Source organism: Buteo buteo, chromosome 12, assembly GCF_964188355.1.
Source record: "Buteo buteo chromosome 12, bButBut1.hap1.1, whole genome shotgun sequence".
NCBI classification, from domain to species: domain Eukaryota; kingdom Metazoa; phylum Chordata; class Aves; order Accipitriformes; family Accipitridae; genus Buteo; species Buteo buteo.
In genome coordinates this window covers 37602255-37630078 of record NC_134182.1, presented here as the reverse complement: position 1 = coordinate 37630078, position 27824 = coordinate 37602255, and the positions used below count along the sequence as shown (strand labels likewise).

General features: G+C 51.3%; 1 protein-coding gene across 3 annotated transcripts in view; it reads right to left on the bottom strand.

Annotated features, from left to right (window-relative positions):
- Positions 1-27824, bottom strand: part of ZMAT4 (zinc finger matrin-type 4) — a 105028-nt gene that overhangs the window by 48012 nt on the left and 29192 nt on the right. For 2 of the 3 annotated variants that reach the window (XM_075043432.1, XM_075043430.1), the window contains exon 2: positions 1829-1930. In XM_075043432.1, the coding sequence (XP_074899533.1) occupies positions 1829-1930 (102 nt within the window). Of the gene's footprint in view, positions 1-1828; positions 1931-20403; positions 20498-27824 lie in introns of those variants that run through there. The other variant, XM_075043431.1, reaches the window with a different exon arrangement.

The following is a 27824-nucleotide window of genomic DNA, read 5'->3' as shown; positions in this document are numbered from 1 at the left end:
ACACGGCCAAGTGTGGCACGGAGGCACCTTCAGCCCATGGGACCACCAGAGGAGACCCCCAGCAGGGGCCGGACCAGACCCCTGGCCGGCTCGCTCTCTCCATCCCTCTGCTTCGCGTTGTGCAACCCAGCGGGCAAGGTTAAATAATGACATTATTGTGCCGAACGTCTACAGCGTCTGCTGGGATTTCACAGGGGATGACAAACGAGCGCACCACCTCACGCTAGAAACACACAACAGAAAACCCGTGTTGTTGCCACATTTCAAAAACATCTGCTGTGAATTAATGATTCAGCTCATACCTACAATTACAGGCGCGGGAGAAAATAGATTGGCTGAGCATCCCCGTCGCTCACCAGTCGCTACTCCTGTTTCTGCGGCAATGCTTCTGCCTCCTGTAGACAAGATTTGGCATCCGCATTGCCCATTAGCAGGATCTGGAAGGTGTCCCTAAAACTGCAGCCTGAGACTTCACAGCGGCTGCCAGGGATCCGTGCTGCACACCGAGGGCAGCCGGGGGAGCGTTTACAGGAGGTGTCTTAAGAAATTCACCAAAACAGACACGTAAAGTGCCTTACAAGTAAATGTGCATTATCGTTCACATTGTTTACTAATGCCGCACAGCATCCTTGGATACCGTACGTTAATTAAGCTTCTTGCATGCCTCCGCTAGCCACACTGAGACAAACGTCTCCCCCGTATACCCACTGCACATCAATAAACACTCAAATCAGAGCAAAAGTTGGGGAAAACCTCATCTTCCAGGCCTCAGCACAGATTCTGATTTTCTTGAAATACTGCAGACACCGATAGTCTCTGCGTATCCAAAAGCAGGGGAAAAAGGCAGCTAAGCCACACAGCCCCCGTGAGTGCAAAAGTCCCTCATCGCCAGCCTCTCCACATGCATCACCGCTTCTCCTGGAGTCCTCCAGGAGAGACTGGACCGTATCACAAGTCCCTTCTCCGCACGGCACTGACCGCACAGCCAGGCATCACTGGTGGAAGATGGTCCTCTGCTCCCTACACACCTAATACCACGCAAAGTGACCTGCGCCCTCCTCTTCATCTGGACACGGATGAGAAAATTGCTGTTTTCCTGTCGGGTTAACGCCGAGACAGCCCCTCACGGCGACGAGGATTTACACCGCGCCGCTGCAGAACTGCTCGGTGCACGTTTCCCACACCCCAGGGAGGAGGTGCCGAGACACGGAGAGGCAGTGGGTTTCCTTTCTTGAAGAATTTCACAGTAGCATATCCCTCAGTAATTTCCTCCCTTGTTTAATAAGAATTTATTTAATTTTGTTTTGAAGATATGCAGTGCTGTTAATTGCTGTTCTAACATCTCTCTAATAATATATCCGTTCTAATTGTTTATTGCTTGCCTACCTCTTAAGTGCTTAAATACATTCACAAATACTAATCTATTCTCTGCACAGTCAGTGATTCCTACTCGGGAAACCATAGTGCAGCACTTTAATATTAAAACTTGAGTTCGTTTTGCTGAACTGTTAATTGATCTCCTCGCTAACTATGTTTCTTTGAAAACTAGCCTTCAGTCCTGTTCAAATTGCAGCCTGACTGCAAATTTAGACAGAAGAAAAAACAGACATGCAGCAGACAACGTTGCAATGACATCATTTACAGAATAAGACGCCACCAGTAAAGATAGCCTTTCGAAACTTGAGTTTTCGGGGAGGAACATTAAATCCTGGTGTTGCTACTTCCCAGGAATGCAGCGGCTGATGCCACCCTGTAAAATATGGAGCTGAAAAGGCAGCAAGAGAGGAGTTACAAACCGACAGAGCCGAGTTACCAAAGAGCATCCTACCTCGTAATGGGCCACGCGCTGGGACTCAGATATTAGCTGAGCGCTGCACACTTTGCAGTAACTTTCAGTGAATAATTCCTGGTCGATGTCAGACGATTTCATCTGTTCACGACAGAGAGAAGAGACAACAAGCAGAATCAGTTACAGAAGGCAGGCAGAACAGGGCACGTTTGACGAGGGTCCCTACAGAGACACGGGCAAAGCAACGCTCGAGTCGAGCGGTTCTCGTCGCTGCGAAGGAATGAAACCAACTTTACACAGGCGCAAATGCGAAACACGGACGGTCCCCACCGCAACCCCAACATCTACGATTCGGCATCCCCGGGTTTACACACAACCAGCCTGTGCCCAGCATTTGGTCCCAGGCCCCAGGCACTGCTGGAGCCCAGCGGGGTTTCCCCTGGCCCCACGTCCCCACCTGCACCCAAAGAGCACCCAAAATGCTGAACACCCTCGCCCACAGACACGGCACAGATTCCTGTGCTGCTCTGCACTTGTATTTCACGTGTGAGGTACAGCTGTAAATGGCTGTTCTTCTCCATTACCTTTCATATCTAGAAATACCACGTACATAACCAGCTGTAGCATATATCACTCATGGCTCGAAACACGCTTAACCATTTGTTATACAATACGGAAGAGCCGATAAAGAGTTTTCTATAAAACACAAACATCATTACAACCTGCAGTAAGGTGGTTTTAAGCTGGAAGGGTGCTCTGCTATATTTCTCAATTTAGACATGGAAGGAAATTGCTTGAGTGATTTACGGGGCTGTGCTGTTCTCAGGCAGCTGTTTAAATATTCGTGCATTCCCCACAACTTCCAACAAGGACGCTTGCACTTACAAAAACAGCTTGCCGAGTGATCTGGTTCACAGGAGTACTTTAGTTCTCTGTTCACACCTTCCTCATTATGCAAGCAATTGCAGGTATCCTACTCTGAATTGATAACCAAGGTGCATATCAGGAAGGTTGAAGCTTTCAAAAGACTGAACCCAGGCAGAGCCAGAAAACACCAGAAGTAGCTTCATAGACAGGATAGTTAAAAACAAAAAAAACCCACCCAGCACGATTCAAGAGGGAAAATAAAGGCCAGTTCCTTCTGACTAATGCCACGATAAAGTCTATTAATTCACAATTATAACAAACCTGGGCATAATGAAGACTGATAGTACAGTTTTTATAGAGTTTATTCCACTGATTAGGGAGAAAAACAACATGGAAATGAAAATGTTATGAGATCTCATTAGGAGAAAAACAATCGGGTGCAGAAAGACCTGTCCTTGCTGGGCTGCACAGCGGAGCTCGGGGCAGCACTCGCTCCGCCTCGGGGCTGGGGACGTCTCAGACCCCCCCGATGCCGTCCTGGGCCGACAGTGCCCGATCCCTTGGGCTCAGGGAATGAGGCTTTCTGTGCACGTCTGCCTGCCAGCCCGCAGCAAGAGCTGCTGCACTCCAGGTGGTTGCACCGAACCCCCAAATGTATTGCAGTCTCAAAAGCGTTAAGATCCCTGCACGTTTTATGAAAACAAGCAGCTGAGTCGACACCAGAGGCTCCCAGCCTGGAGAGACCAACTCGCCCCCAGCTCCAGGAAAAGGTTTATTCGGGTATTCATGGTCTACCAGACAAAAGACACAAATCTCAGAGCTCCTCTCCTGATGCCCTTGCTCTCTGATTCTGCAGACACTTGCTTGTTTTCTCTTGCTATCTGCCTAGGTTTAATCTTCATTTACTCTGTCTAGAGAATGCTGCATTAAGAAACTTTCAAAGACACCAAAAGACCCTTTTAGGAGTACAAGAAACGTTGCAAAATTGCATCAAAGGCAAAATAAAGCGGGGGGAAGAAATCTCACTTAAATACAGCAGATTGACATAAAGCAAACCAAAGAATCTCATTAAACCTCAATCCAGCAACCAAGACAGAGGCAGGTAATATTGCCTTCATTTGCATGCAGTTTGCCATGCCCACAGTATAAACTCTCATTGCAAAAATCAGAGTAAATCAAAAGCTGCTCAGTATTAGCTTAGCCCTTCATGCTCTGATAACAGATCCCAAGTCTATTCTGCCTCTAACATATGTGCATACAAATGGAGTTGTCTGTCCCCCCTCTATAGCAGCAGGGGCTAAACAGGCTTATCCAGGAACAGGATTTAACGTCTTTTCTCTAAGCAGTAACTTCTGATACAGGTATAGGATTTGTTAGCCTCAATACTGCCTGTTAGGTTTTATATACCATTGTTACTACACAAGGATGTAACGCATCACAACAGGTCAATACAGTTATTATGCTGACAATGTGAATGTTATGCAGCATGATTCATGTATAACTATTCAAGTTACCTAATAAAGTCCCTCTGGAATGGCAGACCCTCAAGTAATGAACGCACGGAGAGCACAGTTACAGACTACACGTGACAGGAGCATCCCCAATGCGCTGTCCCTGCAGGGGACTCCAGTACCGGCCGGTCCCACCCTGCTGTACGAGGCCACGGAAAGCAGAGTTTTAATGAATTCTCACCACACCACAGCTCGTCCCCTTTGGCAGCAGCCCCCAAGCCCTGCTGCTGCCCCGGGCCCTTGGCTAAGGTCACTTGGCAGCTCTCAGCCAGCGCTGGCACCTCGCAATGACTCTGCTTGGACTCGGGAGCACAAGCTGCAGCTTAGCAAGGAGCAGCTCTGGGCTGCCTTCGCCCGGGAAGCACAGCAAGCCCAGGATGGCTAAAGCTCGCAGGATGGCAGAGTCCCCTTTTCAGGGAGCAGAAATGTAACTGAGTGTCTTCCTCATACTTAGGATCCTGGCAGAGGGTTTCACTGCTTGGTTTTGCATGCATTGCTTTTTAATAGTGATGAAAAGGACGGCAAGGCAGAGGAGTGAGGGATGGGGATTAGGCGGAACAGGAGAATAAATGGAAGCAAAGCCTCCTTCATGCTTTTGCATGAATATATTAGGCTAAACAGTAGAGAGGATTCAAGCATATGTAAGCTTGACTACTTAAAATAATTAGAAAGCTCTGGTAACAATAACTGCTTTGGGCAAAATTTATTACTAAGGGCTTGACAAAAATAATAGATTCACCTTAGCAAGGAAGATTTCCATGCAAGCAATCCACTACCAGCACCCATTTACACAACTCACCCTTGCAAAGCTGCCACTAAAACCTAGACAGCCTGAGAACAAGTTTAAACTCAAGTACCAGCTATTGACTTGAGAAAACAGACTTCTACCTGTCCCAAATAAATGCAAGAGAAGAGCAGAAGTCTCTTTCCCTTCTCAGTAGCCTCCAAATTGTCTCTCTGCTGCTGGAGAGCCCCTATACAGCCTTACTGCCCGGAGTCTCTCCCTGAGGACTGACACCTTAAACTCAGCTGGTGCAACCTGCTGGCTCTGAATAGAACTTTTATGTTTGGTGGCTGTTAGCTGGTTCCTTTGCTTTTCTTAAAACACATTTTTTTTCCTCTACTCTTCTATTTTCCTTTCTAAGATAACACGCCAGAGCAGTACAACAAAAGGATGTCAAGGTAATATGCAGTGAAATGAATGCATGCACACGCATCTCCACACCATGTGTTTTAAAAGCAGGCGCTCTCACTGCCACGGTCCCCACGGTGCCACCAGCTGGTCTTGCACGCAGACCACGGGAAAGGTGCAGGGCCGATATTTCCCTGGTGATCTATGCACAGACCCTGTTAACGATGCACAAACCAAAACGAGGGACCTGTCTGCTTTCTACAAAGGGACTGGTACAGAGATGCTGTAACCGCAGCGAGGCAACTGCAGGTGGCCGGCTGATGGCATCTGTGCATAACTGCAAGGGCTCCCCTCTGCAGCAAGAGGCAGGCTCCAGACATGAGCCCTGGGAAAAGGAAAACAGCTTTGTTGTGTGGGTACCTGACCTAAAAACAGTGCTTTACTCCCGCTCCAGAAAAGCTCCCCTTTCCCCCCCCATTTTGTCTTGTCTCAGATACATTCTGCATTATCGCTTTGTGGGTCAATCCTAGCAGTGATTTATTAACTTCCTCTGCCTGCAAGTGTCATAAAGGGAGTTAATAAGCAATTCCTATTTATATATTTCTAATCACTTAATTCTACTCCGACTCTCCCTGCCTACAAGTGCCTAAACAGCTCCTAGAACTGACTAGCCTTTGGCTGATCCTCACTACGCAGCTCGTCTTTGTCAAAAAGCAGAGTGGAAAGGAGGGGTTTTCTCCACAGCCAGCCATCAGCCTTCAGCGTGTCCACCACTGTAAAGCACCATGCGCTTCCAGGATGCCCGAGGAGAACCGCAGATGCTGAGCAAGGAGGGACATGTTCCCTGCACGGTCTCAGAGGCTTTTCTTGCTGAGAGTTGAAGAATTAATGTGTGACTTGAAGCCTTACCAGCAGAACTGAGAGCGTTCCGCTGAGCAGAAGCACTTGGTCTGCACATCAAGGTCTAAATATCAAAACTCTTGGTCTTCTCCTCCTCAGATGGGGCACGAACGGTGGGGCCTCCACCACAAACACCGATCCCTTTGTCTCCTTTCAGTGGGGTTTATTATTGCCTCTTGTGCTGGCATTCAAATGTTGAGGTCCCCCTCCCCGCTTGAGTTCACTAACCTCTGCACATATCAGCTCAGCATCTCCAGGAATGGCAAACTGTGTCATAAGAGACTTCATTTTAAATACCTTGTGCCATATGGCTACGATTCTTCTCAGCAGTTTCAGTGACTATAACAGCTTAATGAAAATCAATTTGATGGGGCTGACTCCAGTTTTTGGCAACTGCTAGAAAGATGCTAACTAAGTTGCATTAAATTCTAGAGGACAGCAACGCACATATTAACATCAGAGACATATTCAAAGCCAAATTCCTTTTTAAGGATATGCTTTGCACCAGCTGAATCCCACCAGACACAGACACATGCCGAACGTATACCTGTCACAAAGAGAGGTGGAAGTGCACCTGCAATAAATGTTTTTCCAATCCAGACCCAGCCAGGACAGTAAAACTTCTACAGGACCTCAGGGCTAGAACACCAGCTGGATGGGTGCGAGTTGCAGCAGCCCTTTGCCGTTGCGACAGCCCTTGGGGTCCTCACTCACGAGGCAGGAGCAGAAGCACAATCTGCAGTCACTGCTAGCGAATACTTCCCATCATGTTTCTGATAAATACTGTTGTAATCTCCTTTCCGGCAATCTTCCCTCAGCAAGCCGCTTCTATTTTTATTGTTGTATACCCCCTGTTATCAAGTTCATTGCCCCCTTTTTTTTGAGCAATGAGCTCAGTGAAGAGGAAAAGAAGTTCTTTTAATAACGGGAAATTCACAACTGGTAGCAAGAGTTCCAGAGTACATGACAAACATGAACAAGACAGAGTTTTTCCAATTCCAAGTTTTGCCTTTTATATCACTTCACAGACTAACCTTGGTCCTGTTCACTGTCAATTATTTCTGTATTTCAACAACAAGCAGAAAACCATGAAAACCCCGAGAAGCTGCAGACAACTTCGTGTCATTTCAGGGTAGGGAGTTTGAAAACGCAGAACCATCCCTCGCCTAACCAGCCTGTTGTCAGAAGCAGACGGCTTGCAGCTTTTCCAAACGCTCCTCCTGCGCTACTTGCAAGCACCCGCGCCGGCAGATCCCACGGCACTTAGAGCAACAGCTCAGGAGGGGACGTGTTAAACGGAGACAGCAAACGAAGGATCTAAATCTGAGATCAGAGCTAAGTCCCCGGGTAACCGCTGACTAAACTTTACAACACACGCCTCAGGTACAAGGATAAAAGTTACAGGCAGACATCCCAGAAGTTGCTGACTCGGCTGCTGTGACCGCAGAGCCGCACACCCATCCTCTTCCTCACCCAGCCGAGGCCCCGCAGACCCAGAGGACTCGGAGCAGAAGGTGGCAACGACCTGTGCAACACGTCCAAAGGCGAGCGGGAGAGCTGAGCCCGTCTGCCCCGCTTCGGGCACTGCCTCGCCGCGCTCCGCCGAAAGCGCCGGCACCCGCGGGAAAGAAACTGCTTCCACCGTCCCCGCTGGCCATGCCTCCCACTGGTTGCTTCCAGCTACGTTCCTGCCTTTCTGATTGAACTTCTTTTAAATTTTTTTTTAAAATCACTGCTTCTCAGTGCCAAATTTCCATGCCAGCCCACCCTAAACACAGGTTTAGGGGAGCATTCCCCAAGGTACCCTCTGTGCAGGGCTGCTCGCCCCGACACAGCTCAGACCCACTTCCCCGTCTACAACGACACTCGGGCAAACTCCCACGCGTGCACAGATCCAGAGCAGCCACACCGAGATCATCAGCCGATACCAGAAAAACTGCCTTTGCACCAGCATATCTGAAACCTTGGGGCACATCACCGCCCCAGTCTGGCCCACCCATGGTGCTGGGCACACACCAGTGTGCTTCGCCCTGCGCCGGGGCTGCCCCGCGGAGGTGTTCGATCACCTCCTTGCTGTGATGCACCAGGAATTTCTGCACAGGTTCATTTTTCCTATTGTACAATCAAGGACAAGGAGCACTATATGATAAAGCACTGACTTCAGCAGCTCGGTTTCTTGCAGTTAAGGGGAAAGAAAAAAAATTGTGGTCCCTTATCCAATTTACTCTCAAGGGCCTTAATCACCTTTCCCAGAATTAACAGCTTCCAAAACCTCCGTATTGGAGCACTAGAGAAGTGGCAACTGAGCATGTGCATGAATGCCAAATGCAAACAAGAAGCCAAAAATTAAATGTCCTGATTTTCATGTTATGAATTATTTGCGGCTTTTGCTGCTGTCACTCTCCCATGGATTAACATCTCGTGTAACACTTCCTGTTTTCTTCTGTTGTTTAATTTGTCTTGCAATAAAAAAAAAAAGTCTTTACTAATAATTAATGTGCTTTCAGCAACTCTGTCACTGCACTTACAACAAAGCATCTGAAGAAATGCAAAATACTGCCTTTTGAAGTGCCTTATTTCCCAGCACTATCAGCATGATGGATAGTTGAGCCTGTTCCACGAGTGCAATTCTCCTTCTGCTTTTCTCGCCTTGAGAAAGGAGCGCTCCGGGCACTGGAGACCACAACAGGCTCCCAGCACGGAGAGCACCCGCCGGCTACCAAGAAAAAAGAGCAGCTCATCAGAGCAGCACCGGACTGCCAGCTTTCCCCAGGGAAGAACATCAAGGAGCAGACAGGATGGGACCGTCCCACGGCGACAACTGCAGCCTGCGCAGCCCACCCTGAGCCTGGTGCAAGGGGCGGAATTCACGGACGCAGGATCTGGGGTCTCTGCCGGTACCAGCACCTGAATTTACTTGCTCTCCCTCTGCAGAGGTGGGACAGGGCCCTCGCCAGTGAGCGATGTAACGGAGCCCAGATGATCCTGCAGCCCAGAGGTGATGCTGGCACTGTCCCTACCCATGAAAAGCTCGCTACGAGCCACACCTTCAGAAGATGTGTGTGCTATTTTTAGTTTTTCCTGTTCTCCTGCCAAACCAAGAGATGCTCCACGTCCCTCCAGCTGTGCTGCACATCTGCCGCCTCTGCCACGCTTCACCTTGCCTGCAATCCTCCTTTGGTTTGGGGTTTATCTGCCATCTCCCTACTCCCTCCTTTCCTGAAATCCTCCCCAGAGTCAATTTGCTTCAGTACTGCATTCAGCCTTTGATGCATTTTGACACGCTTTATTGGAGCCTTGAAAATCAGAACAAGATTGTGTATGGCATGAGCTGGGGAGCAGGAGAGATCCTGCACGTGTCTGCTGCATGTGTCAAAACACAGAGGAGAGGCTGCAGAGAGCAACACGGAGGAGACGGAGCCTCAGCGCAGACGAGCCTCAACCCCAGCATCCCAAACGCCCAACTTCGCGCTACTCAACAGGACTAAGAAAGGGTCACTCAGACAGCAACAGGGTCCTCTCAACGGACCGAGATGATGCTTTTGAAAGGAGCCTCGCAGCTCTCATGCCGTGGAGGGGAAAGTGCCTGCATCGGTGCTGGTTCCCCCACGCTGGGAGAGTGCTGCCCTGCTCCACGCAAGGGGAGAGAAATGGCCCGTGGGACCACGAGAGCGGGCGCAGGGAAAGGAAGGACCGGTTGCACGCTCCTCTGCGTGGGATTCAGCCACAGGAGCAGGATCTCACCAGGGATGTCTTGCTGAATTCCACAGAGACTCATGAGCGGGGCGGGAGGGGAGCTGCCAGATGTTCCACCTCCTCACAGGCATCACCGAGGTACCGTTTATAAATAGCAAAACCAAGGAAGAAATAAGAAAAAAAATTATCAACGTGTTAGGAAAAACAGTGCTTTCTGGCCAGAGAGAAGCCACAAGGGACAGATGATGCCTTCCAGACAGAAAAGCAGCAAGGCCAAAGCTCCAGGTGTGCGGGGTGCTCCGCATCCCTTGACCAGCACCGCGCCACACAGCACAGCACCCGCTTGGCATAGAGGCAAACGACAGAGACGCAAGCTTATTTATGGCAGTAAAATCCAGCTGGTGCCTTTTTGACCTACTGCCTGTCTGAGATTGGAACAAAGGGCAGAGCCGAGGAAATTACAGGCGCGTAGATTTAGAGAGCAAAGGAAAGACCTGTTTGTGCAGCAGAGAACAAGCCCTCCCTGCCACAAATTGCCTCGGGGGTGAGGGAGGAAGGATGCTGCCAAGTTTAAAGGGAGCTACACTGCAATTTTGAGAGTGGCAGCATCCCTTCCCTACAAATTCACGTATCCGGTTATACACTTGCATTTTTCTAATTATTCACACTACACCGTGCGGCAGGATTTAATTGCAAACATGCGCTGACTTGAGTAAAAATATATTTTAAAAAGGAAATTGATATATTGTGACCGTTTTAATAAAGTTTGTAGGAACTGAATGAAGAGCAATCACATTTCGTGCCTCAGGGCATCAATTCTGCATCCTGCACGCTTCAAGGACGGGGCTCCGGCACTCGCTCCAGCGCGGCTGGGTGGCACGGTTTGGCCCCTTAGCAGCAGGGACAGCCCAGAAACCTCCTAAAAGAAGGGGCTAAACCAGACCCGTGCAGGCTTCGGCAGAGGCTGCACTCTGAGATGGAGGGGTTGATGAAGTCCGACGGCAGAGGGGACTCGCTTGTACTGGGATGTGGAGAGCTGGAACAGGCGAGAACCAGGTACCCTGGACTGGGACGTCTCTGCCGCTGGCACCTCCCTGCAGAAACAGATTCCCCTCCACTAAACCCCCACCAAGCCCAACCTGGGGAAGAAGCCTGGTCCGACACAGCCTGGCACAAAGCCCTGGCACCCATCCTTTCCCTCCTGTCACCTCCCCTTTTAAATCCTCCCACTGCTCCCCGCTCCGCACTTCTTCCCACCCCTGCCCCCCCCAGGGATGCATTTTTGGCAGCTCTCGCCGTGTCCCCAGCCACAAGCTCCAGGCACCCACGTTCCCCAAAGACCCCGCACCCCTCCGGGGACCCGCATCCCCCCCCAGGGACCCCGGCAAACGTCGGGGCGTCGCGGGGCCGGGAGCACGGGGTACAGCGAGGCGCCTTGCAGGCTCCCATGCTGCGGAGCCAGGGTTACCATGTGATGCTCATGGGTTGCTATGGAAACGGTGGTTTCTCACAAAAAAAAAAAAAAAAAAAAAAAAAGAGAGGCATAAATAGTCTCCAAGGCTCCCCGGAGCCCGGTCCACGCTGTCAGGCTGCGGGCATCCCGAAATTCGGGGGGTTGCTGCTGCCCTGCTCCGGTCCTTGCCCCGCAGGTTGGTGCTGGGGCTGAGCCGCGGCAGGAGCCGACGTGGGGGGGAGAAGACGGCGAGCGGCTCCCGCCCAGCCTTTCTCCGCAATTACAATCAGGACGCCACATTTATTTTTGGATAAGCAGGACCTACTTTTTCCTGTGGCTCCCTAATAACGTTCAAACCAGTAGGAAGCGAGTCAAGCTGAATCCCGTGCCTGCAGCTCGTAGCCTCTGGTACTTTGCATAATCAGGGCTTGTCATTCCCCATCAGCTTCAGCTCGGAAACCCAAGAGGCAAAGCCATGTAAGGTGGCAACGAGCTTAGAAGAAGACTTCAGAGAACAGATCTGTCCATCGCTGATGGGAGATTATTTTAATACTGGATTCCTTGATAAAAGCCCGTATGCTGGTCCAGGTGGCTAAGCTAAAGCACCTCTTACCAAAACCAGCTGCAGCCTCGACAGCACTAACCCCAAATCAGTTTAACGTCACTGCTTGCTTGCTGACAGCACTAAAAGCTCCCTGCCCAGCAAAGGTTAACGAAGTTAGCGACAGCAGAAGCAGAGATGCTCCCGGTTATCCTCACCACCATCCGAGATATTTGCCAGCTGGAGCTGCCTCACCGAGTGCCACCCGGTGAGGATTTATAGGAGTCCAGGTCTCCCTGAGGCAGCCAAGCAGCGCTGGCCAGGAACCCTCCTTACTTGTAATGATTGATGGACTCTGTTCCCTTCAGCTACAGCTCCCCTGCTAGAGCAGAGCTTTTTGTAGTCAATGAAATGATTTAGAAACAAGACACCAGGAATGCAAATGCTTTGTGTCTAAGTCCCCTAGTTAGCATGGAGCAGCTAAGCCCCTGGCCTAATTTAATTGCACATCCAAATTCCCCATCCTCTAAAGGGTATCAGCAGATTTCGTTAAACTTCTTCATATTATCGTGTAATCTGTCAATTAGTTTTGTGTGCAACAGCAAACAACAAGGAGCTTTGTCTTAAGTAAAACATAAAACATTTACATCCCTCCTACAGCCTTTTCTTTGCCCATCCTCAATTTAAAAAAGAAAAAACACAACCCTTCTTTTGTTTGCATTCATTCCCTTCTAAGAAGCAGGAGCATCTCCCATGCTCATCCACACGGAGCAGAAGCATGCTGGACTTTTATGTCATACCTGCCTTGTATTTGGGAGCATTTCAGCAAGCCACTTGGATAATTCATGCTTCATTTTCCCCTCTGGAAAAAAAAAAAAACCAAACCAAACACAACACTGTTCTGTCCCTTACCAACAGATGAGCAATGAGAAATGGTTCATCAATGCCCATTGTAGTGCTCCAGCTTTGCGTGTGAAAGGGTCTCCAGAAACGCAAACTAGTCTATTTTTGTCAGTGAGAAATTAGACTGCCATTGCAGAAGGGCTGGAGTCAGGCATGCTCCAGGCTGGGCACTGGCTGCTCCTTTCAGAGACTGGCTCTGACTCCAGGGCTTGGAAAGTTCTCCCTCTCTCTGCATAGTCCGGGGACTCCTATTCCTACAGTATTGATTAGGCAACCCCTGTGGTACCGAGAAGCCATAGAGAGGCATTAAAACAAGTTAATGTGTTTCATACAACATCAGTTTTCAAAGTGGGGCTTGTAAGTTATACTTCAGTCCTGGCCACCAGCCTTCCTTTCTGGCTAGAGAGGAAACGAGGCTGAAAAAATGCTTTTCGTATGTTCTGCAAAACAAAAAAAATCCCTGTGCTTTGGGCAGGGGCAGGAAAATACCTTTGCATCATGCGCACACAGATCCCAAACTTCTGAAAAGGCGCAGACTTCTCCAAAAAAGCAGACCGAAGAGACATCTCAGCTATACCACCTACTAGAAGCAAAGAGGTCTAGACCTGGCAGTAGGGGATTTTGAGAAACAGGAAAGCATCCACCAGGTAACACCAAATTGCCAAAGTAAAGCATCGCCTGGTACGATCAGAGCCAGATGAGAATTAAATGCTCGTTAAACCAGGGCTTATTCCTGAAAAGACTGAATGTAATGGGCTTCACCATGATCTGCATCAACTGGCAGAGATGATACGAAACAGCCCCACGACCTCCTCAGCACAAACAGCGACAGAGCTCCCTCTGCAACCACAACAGAGCTTGGTAATTTGAAAAAGCCTGAAATACAAACCAGCCTGCATTGCAGAAAGAGACTGTGAAACTCCTGAAGAGTTCCATAAATACAAATTAGCGACGATAACTGTAGACGGCACTGAAAACTCGGCTCCATCCTGCTTTGCAATGTCATTTCTTGCCCGGCGTTGAAGCCGCACGCTACAAATCGGCTCCTCGCGTCCCTCTGTCTTGACACCCCGTCCAAACCCTGTCCCCACACGTGGGGGATCCCCCGTGAACCCCCACCCTGCGCTGGGAGGACCCAGGGCCCCCAGGAGCGGGTGAGGGCAGATCGTGGGGGGGGCACAGCCCGGCGCCTCTTCACCTCAGCACGGCAAGCTGAAATTGCAGTAAAAACGTCTGACAATTAAAGAGAGAAAATAACAGGTCCCCGCACTCTGCGTGGCTCCCATCCCTGCCAGACTCCTGTGAACTACAGCCGCGTGCTTGAAAATTAGACGGATTAATTATTGCTACAATTAGTAGTATCGTGAAGCATCTCTGGTGGCAGGAAGTAATATTGTCATAAACTTGTATCATCGCTCAATATTTTCAAATGAGCAGTTGGATCCACAATTATCATCTCGATGCTTTCACCGGTGACATTGTAGGACGGAAAGCACAAAATTAATTAGCTTTTAGTTCAAGTCAAGCTAAACTCTCTCTCTCTGCCACACGCCGTCACCGAAGCCAGGGCTCTGTAAAGCTCCAAGAGGTGGTAAGCGTGGAGGTGGAAGACACCAGCGTCCTGCGATGCACGGTTACGGCTGAGAGCAGGCGAAAACGCTCCCGGGGTTCAGCCTGGCTCTGACTGCGGGGACACAAGTGCCACTCGTGAGCACCGCGTGTAGTCTGCCGTGATTCCCAGCGTTGCTGTGGCAGGAGCCAGGGCTGCAAAAGAACCACGCCGGATCCACGGCCACTCCGCTATGGTGATACCCGACTGTAGAGCCTGCTCAGCCATCCAGCACGCCGGGGGCACGTGCGTGCAGACACGAACTTTTCAATTTTATTTTTTTTTTTGCATGGTGGGAAGGTAAAATCCCGCTAATCATTCCAGTCTCCTGCTTCTTCACCAAGAGCATGTGGGTGCATCCACAGGCCCCAGAGCCTTTCAAGGCATGGGTGAGATGGGCAGCACCTCCACGCCGCGATCTGGACCAAAACCCAGGGCTGGGGCTGGCCGTGCTGCACCCGCGCCGTGCCAGCCTGAACACCTTAGCCGTGCACAGAGACCACGCGAGTTTCTACCTTTCTCGCTAATACCATCAAGCTCACATGTGCTTATTATATTTCAAATAATAGAGGAGCTTGCACAGCATCCCATACAACAGGGAGTTTAATCAATTAATTTAAGGCTTCAAAAGCAGCGGGTGTTCGATTCCACCCTGTTCCTGAGGTTTCCAACAAGCCACTCTGGGTGCTGCAGACCCAGCGCTCAGAGCTTTTCCCTTTTTCTTTATGTAATTTTGAAACCAGCGTGTGCCTCATTTGCAGTTAGCTGCTGGGTGTCATGTCTGTGGCTGTATCCTTCAAGACAGCTTTAAATACCAATGTCTCACTTTGCCACCAAGTCCACCCACTGTTTTTAAGCGGCTGGATCAAATTTAGGAGCAGTTTTAAGGTCACAGCACACTTCCCTGCGTCTCCTAGCGTCGATATGGCTTTTTGAGAGCCACGTGCGCAGCTCCATCACACCCAGCTCACGGGCAGTCAGGGCCTTGTTCGGGTACCCTGTGCAACACCCACACAAGTAACACATATATGATATATAAGTAGATCAGAGGGGGAGAGAGGTGACACCTCAAGTGCAGAGGCTGACCTACTGGAAAGGTTTATTTATACTCTCCCACCTCGTGGATTTGTTTCACCAACAAACATGAATTAGCAAGAAGCAGGTCCGAGCTTAACTGTATCTTCTACCTTATATCCCCTTTAACAAGGCAAAATAAATATATTTCTGCTTTGGAATTAAGAGGAGCGATACTCTTCTTCCCTGTTGCTTTCCAAATGAAGCTCCCGAAAGCCATTTTTGAAGCTTTCTGGTTGCATTTCCAGACCTGCTCCCCCTCTGTGCTCTGGAGAAATGGATTAAACGAGCCCTTTGAAGTGCTGCTGCTCGCGAGCCACTCTGGGACGAGCTCGGCTCAGCTTTTTGTCACACGCTGGAAGGAGGACAGCAACCCCTGCTCACCTTCCAATTTCCCTCTCATCCCACAGGTGCCGAGGGGAGACGGGGCCGGAGCCAACGCACCCCCCCGAGGTGGGACAGGGTGCTCTCCTCCCACCGCCTCCCTCCGAAAGTGATGCCCAGCTTGAGAGCAAGACCCTCGCAGCCGGTGCGAGCCCTCTCCCTCCTGCTTCATCCCCGTCCTCCGCTCAACCACATCTTCCCAGCATGAGGGCAGCACCCCACGAGCCGTCCCATCCACCCGGGTGCCCAGCAATGGTGCCCAGCCAGCGACCGCCTGCACGGGTCCCTGCGGTAACACCTTCCAGGCTGGACCCTTGGCTTGGTATCACCAGATTTGCAGCATCTTGCAAAAACTCCCAGGACCGAACCTCGCACGTACGGGTAAAACGCCGTCATGGGGCAAACGCTGCGCCACACGCGTGAATTCCCCCGCGCAGGGAGCGTGACGGCCAGCGCAGGTTAAGCCACCAGCATCTCCTGCCAGCACATTAAAGGCCTAAACGCTGTCAAGCATTGCACGACAGGCAAGTTTTAATATTGAGAATATTCATCTCCAGCCATTTCTAGTTAATGGAACAAAGCAAACTGTCGAGAAAAATGGGAACATTACAGTAAAAACAACAACAAATTAAACTCTAATGCAATTAGAGAGCAATTAGGGATCTATCCTCTGGGAGCATTTTGGAACTCTGGGTCTTTCTCAAAAATCTGATCTCTCTGCAACTTTCTTTCTTTCTAATTAATAAATGAAGAAGCGAATGGCATGGCTCCCCCCACAGTCCCCTGCAAAATGCCATCTCCTGCTCTGCAGGAGCAGAAGGTGGTGGCAGGTAAAAGCGTTCACACCTCTGAGCTGAGGAGAAATGCAGCTGTCAGCAGAACAAGGTGCAAATGCAGGGAGAACAGAAATCGTCGCCTGTGTCTGTTGCAAGGTGACCAGAAATGCAAAGACCCAAATGCTCTTGTGCAAGAGCCAGGCTGAGCAGGCAGGAGCAGACAGCGGAGCATAAGCGACCCTGGAAAACACTTTGTTTTCCTATACAAAGCTCCCACAAAAGCCACAGCCCAGAAAAATACATATTTAATTCCTCTTGACTTTTTAAACTTACCCACGTATATATGCCTATAAATAAGCACCCACTTAACCAAAATGCTCGAGTACGCTGCAGAACGGAGCAGAATGCCCTTTGGGCATCGGTCTCTGCTGCGTCCTGGGCAGGGCACAAGGAGCCTTCAGCAGCCCAGGGTGGTCTGGGTGCCCCACGACCTGCACACAGCCTGGGCTCGCCTCTCCACCACCCCAGCAAGTCTGGAAAAGAGCGTTTGGCACATCCTTCCCTGGAGGGCAGGGGACATCGAGTGCGGTGCCAACAAAGTGCCCAAGAAATCACAGAACTGAAACAAAGGGGCAAAGATGCACCATCCCATTAAGCCAGTGCCTCTCCTCTCTCATCCACAAGCTGCCTGAAGGTCACAGCTGCAAAAGCGACAGAGCAAAGCCTGGCTCCCTTTAAACCTTCCTTCAGGGGATGCAAACACAGTAAATGCTCTCTGCAGAGGAGAGGATGGCATGGCGTGGAGGAAAGCCTTCTTCCTCGTTTCCTGAAGCTGCTGCTATTCCCGGGGGCAGCCCCGTCTGCACTATGCAACTCCAGTACTCGTCAGCGAGGGGTGTTTTTCACACTTGGTAAGGAATAATAAAGCTTCCATATGTCCTGCTACCTGCCCGGCAGCTCTCAGGGAGATGACCCCCTATGTGTTCAGCTGTGCAATGGAGAGAGGTGGGAGCCTTGACCTTCATCTGTTTCTGTACCCAAATCCACCCTTGGGAACACCAGTAGTCCCATTTTGGCCTAGAAATTGGCCCAGTTCTGATCTCTCAAACCAGTTCTGGATCTCATGTCACACCTCTTCCTTGGGAGCTTAACCCAGATAAAGTGAGACACCCAGATCTGACAGTGCCCAGGCCACCCAGTGCAAGGAGCAGCCAGGAGCAGCCCCAAGAGCCCTGACCTTGCCTGGCCATCTCAGACCTTGCAACGATTTCCGAGGGTCTTCTGGGAGCCCTCCCAACTCTCAAGAACACCTTGCAGTGAAAAAGGGGCTGGTTAAAGACTCACGGATCTGAAAAAGATGCCAACTTTGGGTCAAAAGTTGCTTCTTGCAAAGGAATAACTCTCAAAAAATCCCCAGTGTTATTGTCTACATTTGATCACTGATGGGGGGGGGGGATGAGGGCTGTTTGTTGGTGGGCTTGGGGATTTTTTCCTCCTCCCAACAGCAAAACCCCTGCAGGGAGGGATGATAAATCCATAGCTGGACCAGAGCTGGCCATCAGCATTCCCAGGTAAATCTCTGGGCATGAAGAGGGGGACTCGGGTGGTGCAGTGCCATACACCGAGCCATAAATCCCCCAGAGAGAGAAAGGTGGGCTGCTTACTGGGAGCAAGGTGCTAAGTCAGCACGGATCAACCAGCTGCACCAATTCCTTTCCAAACTGGAAGCAGCAAATAAACCAGAACCAGGCAAATACCAGCAAAACATCACCATACCTAGACAACACATTTTCAAGAAGGGCTAGTCAGCAATGCTGCGAATAGCTAGGGAGGCCTGCCAGGGGGGTAGTAGATGCTGTATAGCACACCTGGGAAAGTGGAAATGCAGCAGCACTCAATTTCCTCTGGGCTTTTCAGCACAGGAGAGGGCAGAGCAGGGCAGAAAAGCCTGAGGGAGGAAGGCTGGATGCAGGAGGAAAGTTCAGACAGTGCAACTCAGAGCCAAGTGAAGTGACTTCTGAAACGTGCCCACTCAATTCAGCCAGGTACACACAGAAGTGGGGTGCAAACCGCTATGTACGGACAAGGATTAATTATTTGGAGTGACTCAGAAGTGACTAAGAATGAACAGAAAAAATCAATTGGGAGAGGTGGAAATCAAGCCGAATTTTGGAACAGTCCCACCCCAGGATGCAGCCAGAAGGCAGGATCCTCCCCAGGGAAAGCGATTCAGGAGGTGCCAGTGCAGGTGCAGGGGCACTGGGATTAGGAGGTTTATAACTGATGGGTCTACACTGCTCTGGGAGTAATAAAGGATTTCTGCCCTCCTGCTTCTGATAAAATTTGGGGGAAAGACCCGTTTTCACTCTAGAGAGCTCCTGTACTGCCTTCCCTCCTGTCCCTTCCTACAGTAGATGAGTCACCGTCTAGAACCTTTATCAAAATACCTCTTACAAAATTGTTTATCAAGACCCTCCCATTCCCCCCCTCACAGCAGAGTGCAAGGAGAAGTGGCAGGAGATGCTCTGGGTCACTGTCCCTTTCCTGTGGAATGACGAGAGCCCCAAAGCTGAAACTCCTCTGCCCCGCATCCCCCCCTTCCAAGCTGCCCCTCTCCAGCAGCATCGCCCTGCTCCTCTGGGCTCACCTCTTACATTTCAGAGCCAGTTGTTTGTGTTTTGCAGATGGATTGCACGTGCTCATGCGAGAGCCAACGGCACAATCTCATGCAGAAAATGTAAACGGGTGATTTTTACCCGTCTCCTCGAGGCTTTGCAAACCTTTTTCTTCACCCTGTGCTGCACGCTAAGGTCACTTCAACATCAGAGGAGGGCAAAAGGAGCGCGTGGCTGTCCTTTGGGCAGCCATCGGAGCATGTTTAACACAAACCGAGGGGCCACTGCCCAGGTCTGGTATCCCTAATCGACGGATACAGATCACCAGCAATTCAGACGGCTCGAGGGCCAGTTGCTGGAGATCTTTCACGCAGCCCAAACCAGCAGTCACCTCGCTCATGCTGCATAAGGGGCAGCTTTTGCTCAGGCTCTCGGACCCACGGACAGCTCCAGCGCAACACGTGGGGCCAGCCAGCCCCACGGAGATGCACAGCCCCGATCCCCCCTTCGCCGGCACCGTGCGGCCGCGCAGGCTGGCGGCTGCCTTCCCACCCGTGCTGCGGCCAGGCGGGTCAGGGCTGTCCCCGGGGACGGCAGCCCCCAGCCCCCTGCGCTCAGCTGCCTCCCTGGAAACCTGCTTTTCTTCTCTAAGCGGAGCCCACTTGGGAAGTTCTCCAAACTTCCCGAGCAACAGAGAGAATAGGGCTGCTTTCCCGCATCTGCGGACACCCGTGCTCGCACCCCGCAGCCCTAGGACCCCCCCCACCAGCCCCACACTGGGCTGTGGGGGTGCCTGCGTTCTGGAAGAGCACCCTGAGTTCCCACCGACCAGCCGGGAAAAGACCCCTTATAACGCGGGGTCGGACCCCCTAGCCCAGTGCCTGCCATGGGTTGGGGGGGGACACACGGCCGGCACAGGCACCAGCCCCCCCGGTCGCAGGCTGGACCCCCCATCACGGGCTCCCCCTCCGCAGCGGCCCTCAAACCCTCTCCGGCAGCCGATCCCAGCGAGCGGCACAGATTCCCCCTCCCGCCGCTCCCCCCCCGCAAACGCTACCCTGAACAGCTCCCCATTTCCCCATAAACTTTCCTCCAACTCTAATCAACAGATTCGAGCAACAAGCGACAAGCCCTGCCGGGGATGCGTCGGTACCTTCGTGCCGGAGCCGCTCCAGCGATGCTGCCGGAGCAGGCGCACGCCGGAGCTGCGAGCAGGGCTCTCCTCTCCCCACGCAGCTCTTCCAGCAGCCCAGGCCAACTGTGCTGGGAAGGCGCTGGGCGATGCTCCGCTGGAGCTCCAGCTCCACCCCTAGCAGCAACGATTGGCTCCGCCGCGCTCTGCAAGGCTGCACCGGCTCCAGCAACCTCCCTCCGCATCCAGCTCCTACTATCGTATCAGCAAGAGCTTCTCCAGGACCGATTCCCACGGCCCGAGAAAGGCCCCCGGTCTTTGGGCAGGCTTGGCAGGTCAGGGGAAAGGCAGAGCCTAAAGCAGAGCACCTGAAACGGTGGGAAAATACGCGGAGGGGAAAATACACGGATGATGCGCAAATCTGGGTTGCAGGGCAGAGGCTGCGAAGGGTATCGCAGGCTCCAGGGGAAACGTGTTTACTTCCCGATTCGTACTTTTGCAGATGATGCGCTTATTTTAATACCTTTGGGTTTAGGGAGCGAGCACACCTCCTCGTGCTGCAGGCGCCCGCCACGTGCCGTGCCGAGGGACGGTGGGAGGCAAGCCCCCCGCACGGGGATGAAGGGCAGGAACAGCTTTCTCAAAGCAGTGGCCAGAGGAGAGCAGGTACCAAAGGGAATGGGACAGGTTCATCTTCAGCCAAAGGATAGTCACAGCCTCCCTTGGGCAGGACTGATGGGACACAGAAGCCAACCATAGAATCACAGAATCATTTAGGTTGGAAAAGAGCTTCAAGATCGAGTCCAACCATCAACCATGCCCACTAAACCATGTTCTGAAGTGCCTTGTCTACGTGCTTTTTTAATACCTCCAGGGATGGTGACTCAACCACTTCCCTGGGCAGCCTGTTCCAATGCCTGACAACCCTTTCAGTAAAGAAATTTTTCCTAATATCCAACCTAAACCTTCCCTGCCGCAACTTGAGGCCATTTCCTCTCGTCCTATCTCCAGCTACCTGACAGAAGAGACCAGCACCCACCTCGCTACAACCCCCTTTCAGGTTCGAACAAGCACCCAAGGCAAGGGGCAGAGCAGAGGAGGGCAAGGCAATAAACAGGGAAAGGAGCAATTGGGGGGATGCAGACCCCTGCAAGCCTATAAGATGAGGAGACAATCCCTAATATAGCACCACGCACACATGCCCAGGAGTCTTTAATACACAGCCAGGCTTAAACCAAACCAATCTCCCCAGTCTGAAATCCAGTAACAGCTGAACCTAGAAAGAGAGTTGACTTTCCTTATTGTATCCTCCAGGCAAAGCCACTTCAGAGTTCAGACTGAAAGGTCTGAAAACCAGGGTGTAGACAAGCACAATCCCATACAGTTCCTCTCTGCTGACGCCAAACTTCAGCGGCAATGTCATCTCACTACCCTCCTTTCTGCTTATACCGAAATAAGGAGGGCGAGGACCAGCTTGGCACCGTGGAGCGTTTCTGTCCCAGCTTTGCTGAATTGGCAGGCACCTCAACTGCCAGCCCATGAGCCTTCCTGCTTGCAGGTTAGTTAAGAAATGGGGACACGCTGGAGCAGAGGGAGGTTGTGCTCCAAAGCCTTGCGGGGGGACATTTCCAACCTGCGATGCATACGCAAACAATGGGAAAGGCAGTTAATCTGGCTCTGCTTCACCTCCCTCTGTTCCCATAATGTCTCTCAGCAGGGATGAGGGTGCTGGGTGTCTGCAGGGGAGGGGACATGTCTCAAAGGTCTTTGCAGCTCAAGGCAATGGGGGCTTGCACCCTGGAGGAACCGGGGGATACTCGTCTTGCACGCTGAGATGCGGAAAGGCTCCTTTATGTCTTCACTTCCAAAGCCAGGTAAACCAAGCACGCTTCATTCCCCTTCTGAACATTTGGCCAATCAAAGCGATTACAGGCCTCCCGCTTCTCTCACGAAAGAGCTCTGCTGTCTAGGTATCACTTTGCCAGAGCCCGATAAAAATGCTGTATCTTAAGCGATGCGCCTTATTGGAAAGCATATGTTGCATACATAACAGAGTAATAGCAAAACCTGACTGGTACCCTGGGCGAGAGGTCTCCAGGCTCTTACAGATTAGCTACAGCTGATGGTCACTAAGGGAGTACCTAGAGCACCTTTAAGAAGTGAGTCTATTTAGTTTGGTTTACTTCTGTTAAATATACCTTGCAGTCTCAGGGATTTTATTTGTGCAAAGTTGCTGGCTGAGCCACACTGCTGCACTTTTGCTATCGGGTATCTGGAGCCTCACCTAGGTGGTGAAATGGACTTTAAATCAGCCTTTATCACAAAAATGTTAGAAAGAAAAGAAAAGACTTCACCAGCAATTTTTCCATTTCCAGCTTAATCTTCTTGACAGCAGTTTTACAAACTATCTGAGCTGTGATGCTTCATGTTCCTGCTTGGGTCTGTAGCTGTAAAAAAACCAACTGCTAAGGAGCATTTAAACCATGCATCTAAGCCTCCAAAATTGACACCAGCTCCTTAGAGCTGCCACCTGGAGCCTCAGATACTTCAGTGCTGAGAAGGGCAGCTCAGACAATATTTGCAATGATGTAGCTGCCATCCAGGGAAGAGATATTTCTTAAATCTCTTCCTCACTTTTTTTTTTTAGGATTATATAATTCCCAGGAGCATCCCATGCTCCCTCGTAATGGCAGCATCAGCACAAGAAACGTTGGAAATAACTTACAAATGAATAAATCCTTTAAAATGTTTCAAGGTGCACCCTCTCACCATCTAGCACACTCACCCCATCCGTCACAGAGCACTAGCCGCCTTTCTTCACATTCACCTGTGGCTCCTTGACCCAGTGAGCATTTTGGGACGCTGCCTGCTCCCCAGCCACCCGAAAGGGATACGAGGGTTTTCACACACCGCACCATTGCTGGAAAAAGCTCTGTGCCAGCATCCAGCAGCAGCTTCGGGGGCACTCAGCTGCCTTGCTGATAGGGCTGCGGGGCCAGCCCACCCCATCACCCCAAACCCAGGCAACTGGGGAAACCCCAGGCCAGTCCAGAGACCGAGCTCTGCACTCTTGGCAGAGACATGGAGGGAGATAACCAAACCCTGAGCAGGCTGTACGGCTCCCCACCGGCCAGGAGAAAACAAGCCTACTGCACGGAGGCTGCTTTTACCATGCAGGGACCAGGAACCTTTCCTCTCCCTGGAGCTGCAAAGCCCCAAAATGCTTCCCAAGGTCTCCCCGAGAGCCTGGCAGCGTCCTCACAGTGCCAGCTCAGCGTGCCAGCACGGCACAGCCTGGGGAGCCCACACAAGGCTCCTTAGACAAAACACCTCCGATCAAAACTCCCTTTGGCAGAAAATAGCGGCGAGAATGAGTAATTCGTTACTGCCCTCCTTTGTGCCAAAGAAAAAGGCTTGCCCCATGGCTCTCTCCGATAGACTTGAGCAGCCTTGGCTTTGAACAAAGTGCAGCACTGGAAAATTCAGCTTTTGCTCCATCCCAGCACCCTGTCAGGGCTCAGGAATGTGTTTACTGGCCCTGTGCTGGGCTAACTTTGGAACAACCTGAAACACATCAAAACAAGGAGCTGTAAAGCAGCAGCTGTGATTGATTAATCACAGTAGTGAAGCTGAAGGGTTTGATCATTTTCAAAAGCTCTTTAACATCTTATTCTCCAAAGAAGGAGAGGTTACTGCAGCCACAGAACAAAGCAGAGCACAAACTAGAGCCGTGTACTCCCGGGAAAGGCTCTGGACAGGCTGTGCTGCCTCGTTCCGTGCCTCTGGGAAGCAGGAGATCAAGACAGATGAGTGAACTCGCCGAGCTGCTGCCGGCTGGGAAGGAAACAGTCTGACTGACATCTCGGCCGGGTTCTCGAGATGTTCATGTGTCACCTACACAGGGACACCGCTCGCCAGCGCGCACGGCCTGATCCTGCACAGGCTGCGAGCCCCCAGTGGCTGTTTACATACCCTGAGCCTGATGCACGCAGCATTGCACGAGCCAGCAAGGGCATTTTTTTCCCCTCAGAGTAGCCTGGTCAAGCCAGGTCCAGCCCGTTTCTGCCAGTGGGCACTGTCTGGGAGACCTCTGCTCTCATACCTCATCCCCGCACGTCCTTGCTGCTGGAGGGACCGGAGCATGCACAGTCCCCGCTAAAAATCCCAACCCGCAAAGGGCATCAGTTACTCTCTGCCTCGAGAGGGAGGCACATTCCTTCCTTTGCTCGCAGGTAGACACCGACAGCCCTGCAGCCGAGTGAATAATTGAATTTCCCACCCAACCTCCTCGCCCAGAGGAAGCTTACCCTTCCTCTCGCACACATTACGGCTATGAAATATTTTAGATTCCTTGTATTTTTATGGGAACACTACATTTTTCTCTTCCAGAAAGAAAAAATTCATTTCTCTCTAATTTGACTCTGGTGGGCAGTCACATTGATTAATTTGCCTATTCCACCAGCCCCGCTTCCTCCCAAAGGCCGAGCTAAGCCCTGTCCATAGCAAGCACATGCTACAGTAACCATCACCCCACAGGGCTGTTCAGGCAAATATTTTTCAACCACCAGTTAAATAACAGAACTGCTATCTGGTCAGCAATTAATTGGCGTAAACATCAGGGCGCGCAGGGAGCCAAGCTCCCTGCGGCGCTGCTAAAGGAACAGCCCTGGCGCAGTACGCAGCTGCAGCACCGCATGGGTCCAGCTGCACGGGAGCCCCCAGCCCCAGGGCAGCAGACTGACATGCCCACTGAATCAGGGTCCTGCTGTGCAAGGGCACCAGCAAGGACAACTAAATATACCTGCCCTGGTACCCAGAGGCTTTCAGCTTGCATCTTTGCATTCGCCTCTGCGCTGGCAGCAGGAACGCCTCTTTCCAGGTGGATTCCTCTCCGTATCAGTGCACTCAAGATACAAGGACCAGTCACTCAATTCTTGGATGTTCTCACTTGCTTAGGCATGTCAAACGTGGTCATGCTGGTCCAACCTAAAGCACGCTTAATGAACACTTGGCATTTACATGGCATTTCATGCTTCCAGACTGGTGTAATTACCTGGAGTCCCGCAGCAAACTTTGCAGTGCTGACGCAGGCTAAAGAGATGGACAACGCAAACACAAAAACCCCAGAGAAGGGAGAGGTACAGCCTCGAGGTGTCTGAATAAACCCAGCACCCTTCACCTTCCTTCTCACCAGAGGAGACGAGCTCCTTGCTCTTCCAAACACCTCCAGGCAGATCTCACCCATGCAGCCAGGGGACGAGGGGCAGTCCCCGGGCGGGAGGGTGACCCCCAAAGCCCAGTGCCACAAGGCAGGCTGCCTTCGGCACCAACATGAGCACAAGTAGCTGGCGGGCTGGGACCCGGGATGCTCTGCTTCCAGCGCTGCTGCTAGACTTGTGACTGCCAAAAATGGAAACCAGATTTTCCCCAATGAAACCCCAGGTCCGACCGTCTGCTACTAATCTACTGCTTTGCTGCGACATCCAGTTCCCGAGGCACTACAGAGCTCAGTGAATAATTATAAAAATCTCCAGAAATAAACAAGATTTTTGTCACAGTTGTAAGCACAGCTCCACGTTGCTTTGCTGCCCATTCACCATTGAACACCGTTGCTTTGGTTCTCCTTTGTGCTAAGACCACACATTAGCACTATGGCAAGCGTGGAAGTATAACTTATGGCATGATGTGGCCAGAGAATAAACGAGAACCAGGCCCTGCAAGACTATTGATTTGCCCTTGGTGTAAAAGCTCAGTTTGCCCCCCTTTCCCCAAGGGAGGATAAAAAGAAACCTGCTGTCCTCAAGACCATTTTCTTAACTAGCAGTCACTGCACAGGTCAAGGGGCATGGCAAAGGCACTGGGTGGAAGGGAAATAAGCAAAGTAAAATTAGTACTTGGGTTTTTCATAAGGCACAAGCAGGCCCAGCTCCCATGTGCACTCACAGCTCAGTGCCTGCACATCAGAGCATGTCAAAGGACACTGCAAAATCTGCCCAAGCTCATCATAACCAGGACTAGCTAGGTGTAGGTCACCTTGTCAGACAGAGGGGGGACTGCTGGAAGGAGCTGCGTTTTGCACTTTAAAAATCTACTTCCCATCTCATTCCAGTAAAACAATTGACACATGGCGAACGCCACGCTGTCCAGGGGACAGCAAAGGGCATCGTTCCAGGCCTTCCCCCGAAACACCACTAATCGGACGTCAGCCTGTGGATTCAGAGTGAATTCTGGAGAGAGGATAGATGATGCTCTATTGTGCAATGCAGCAACATCTGCTGTTCCTCTCGGCGTTTGCTATTTCCCTTCCCTCCCTTGGGCTATACTGTGCTATCCACGTTCTATTTTCTGAGCTGGCAGGCATGGGGGAGTGAAGAGGAGAGGAAACGTTAGGCTAAGGCACAGTCACCTGTGCGTTGTTTATGAGACATCCTTGCAGCAAACTCTGCCTCAACTGGGACCTCATTTCCAACGAGACGTGGGACAAACGAAGCTGCTGGCACTCCCCCCTCTCTGCCGTGCCACCGGCACAGGAGACTGCAGGCAGGTGAAAGCTGCTGCACTTGCCAGAGCAGCCTCCAGCTCTGCTGCCACTCCTCTCCCAAATCTAATTCCCGCTTCCGATTAAAGCAGAGATTGCAGATTGATGCAGAGCACAAAGCAGCACTGGCTCAGGGAGCGGCAGCTGCTCAGCATATCTGGAGAAAGAAGACGGAGGCTTGAGCAAAGCTTCGTATTGGAGTTCACAACCCCTGTGGCCATGTGCGTGCAGCATAAGGCCGTTCTTTTAGCAAGGCCAAGGTGCAAAGCTAAAGCAGGGCAAAACATTACCTTGATTGTGCTGCCCTTATTGTCCACCTCTTTCAGCAGCAGAGGATCTGCCCTGGGAGAAATGCTATTTGGCATGAAAGTAAGAGGCTCAGGCTCCAAGACCGGCACACTCAGGCTCTGCGCCTTGACCAGATACTTGTCCCACACGAGGCTCTTTCTGCTCAGCCCTGCGTGCAGACTCTCCCCAGCTTTCTCCTGGCAAAGCCTGGGTTCTCACCCAGCTGCCTCGGGCACAGCGAGGAGCCCACCCTCCGTGCACCAAGAGCAGCAGCAAGCAACCCTCCTTCTTGGGCCTGGGCAGTCCCTATTCCTTTGAGATGGTAACAGCTCAGATTCTCTTCCGAGGCACGATGCCCTTTAGACTTCTCCTTCCCTGACATTCAGCATGAATTGGAGCAGGCAGCAGCAGGTTCTTTTGAAAAACAAGGTTTGCTAAATGTGTTTAAAGTACTACCTGCTTCTTCACTGAGGCTTGTGGGCCCTTCTGCCAGCTTGTGCTGTTTGAAACAACCTGAACTAGTGGCTGACCCTGGCTCCATCACACTGTTAAACACGCCTGTGGGATGTCCCTAGATAGGTTACTTTGATTTCGTTAGCTCATCCTCAACTGCAGT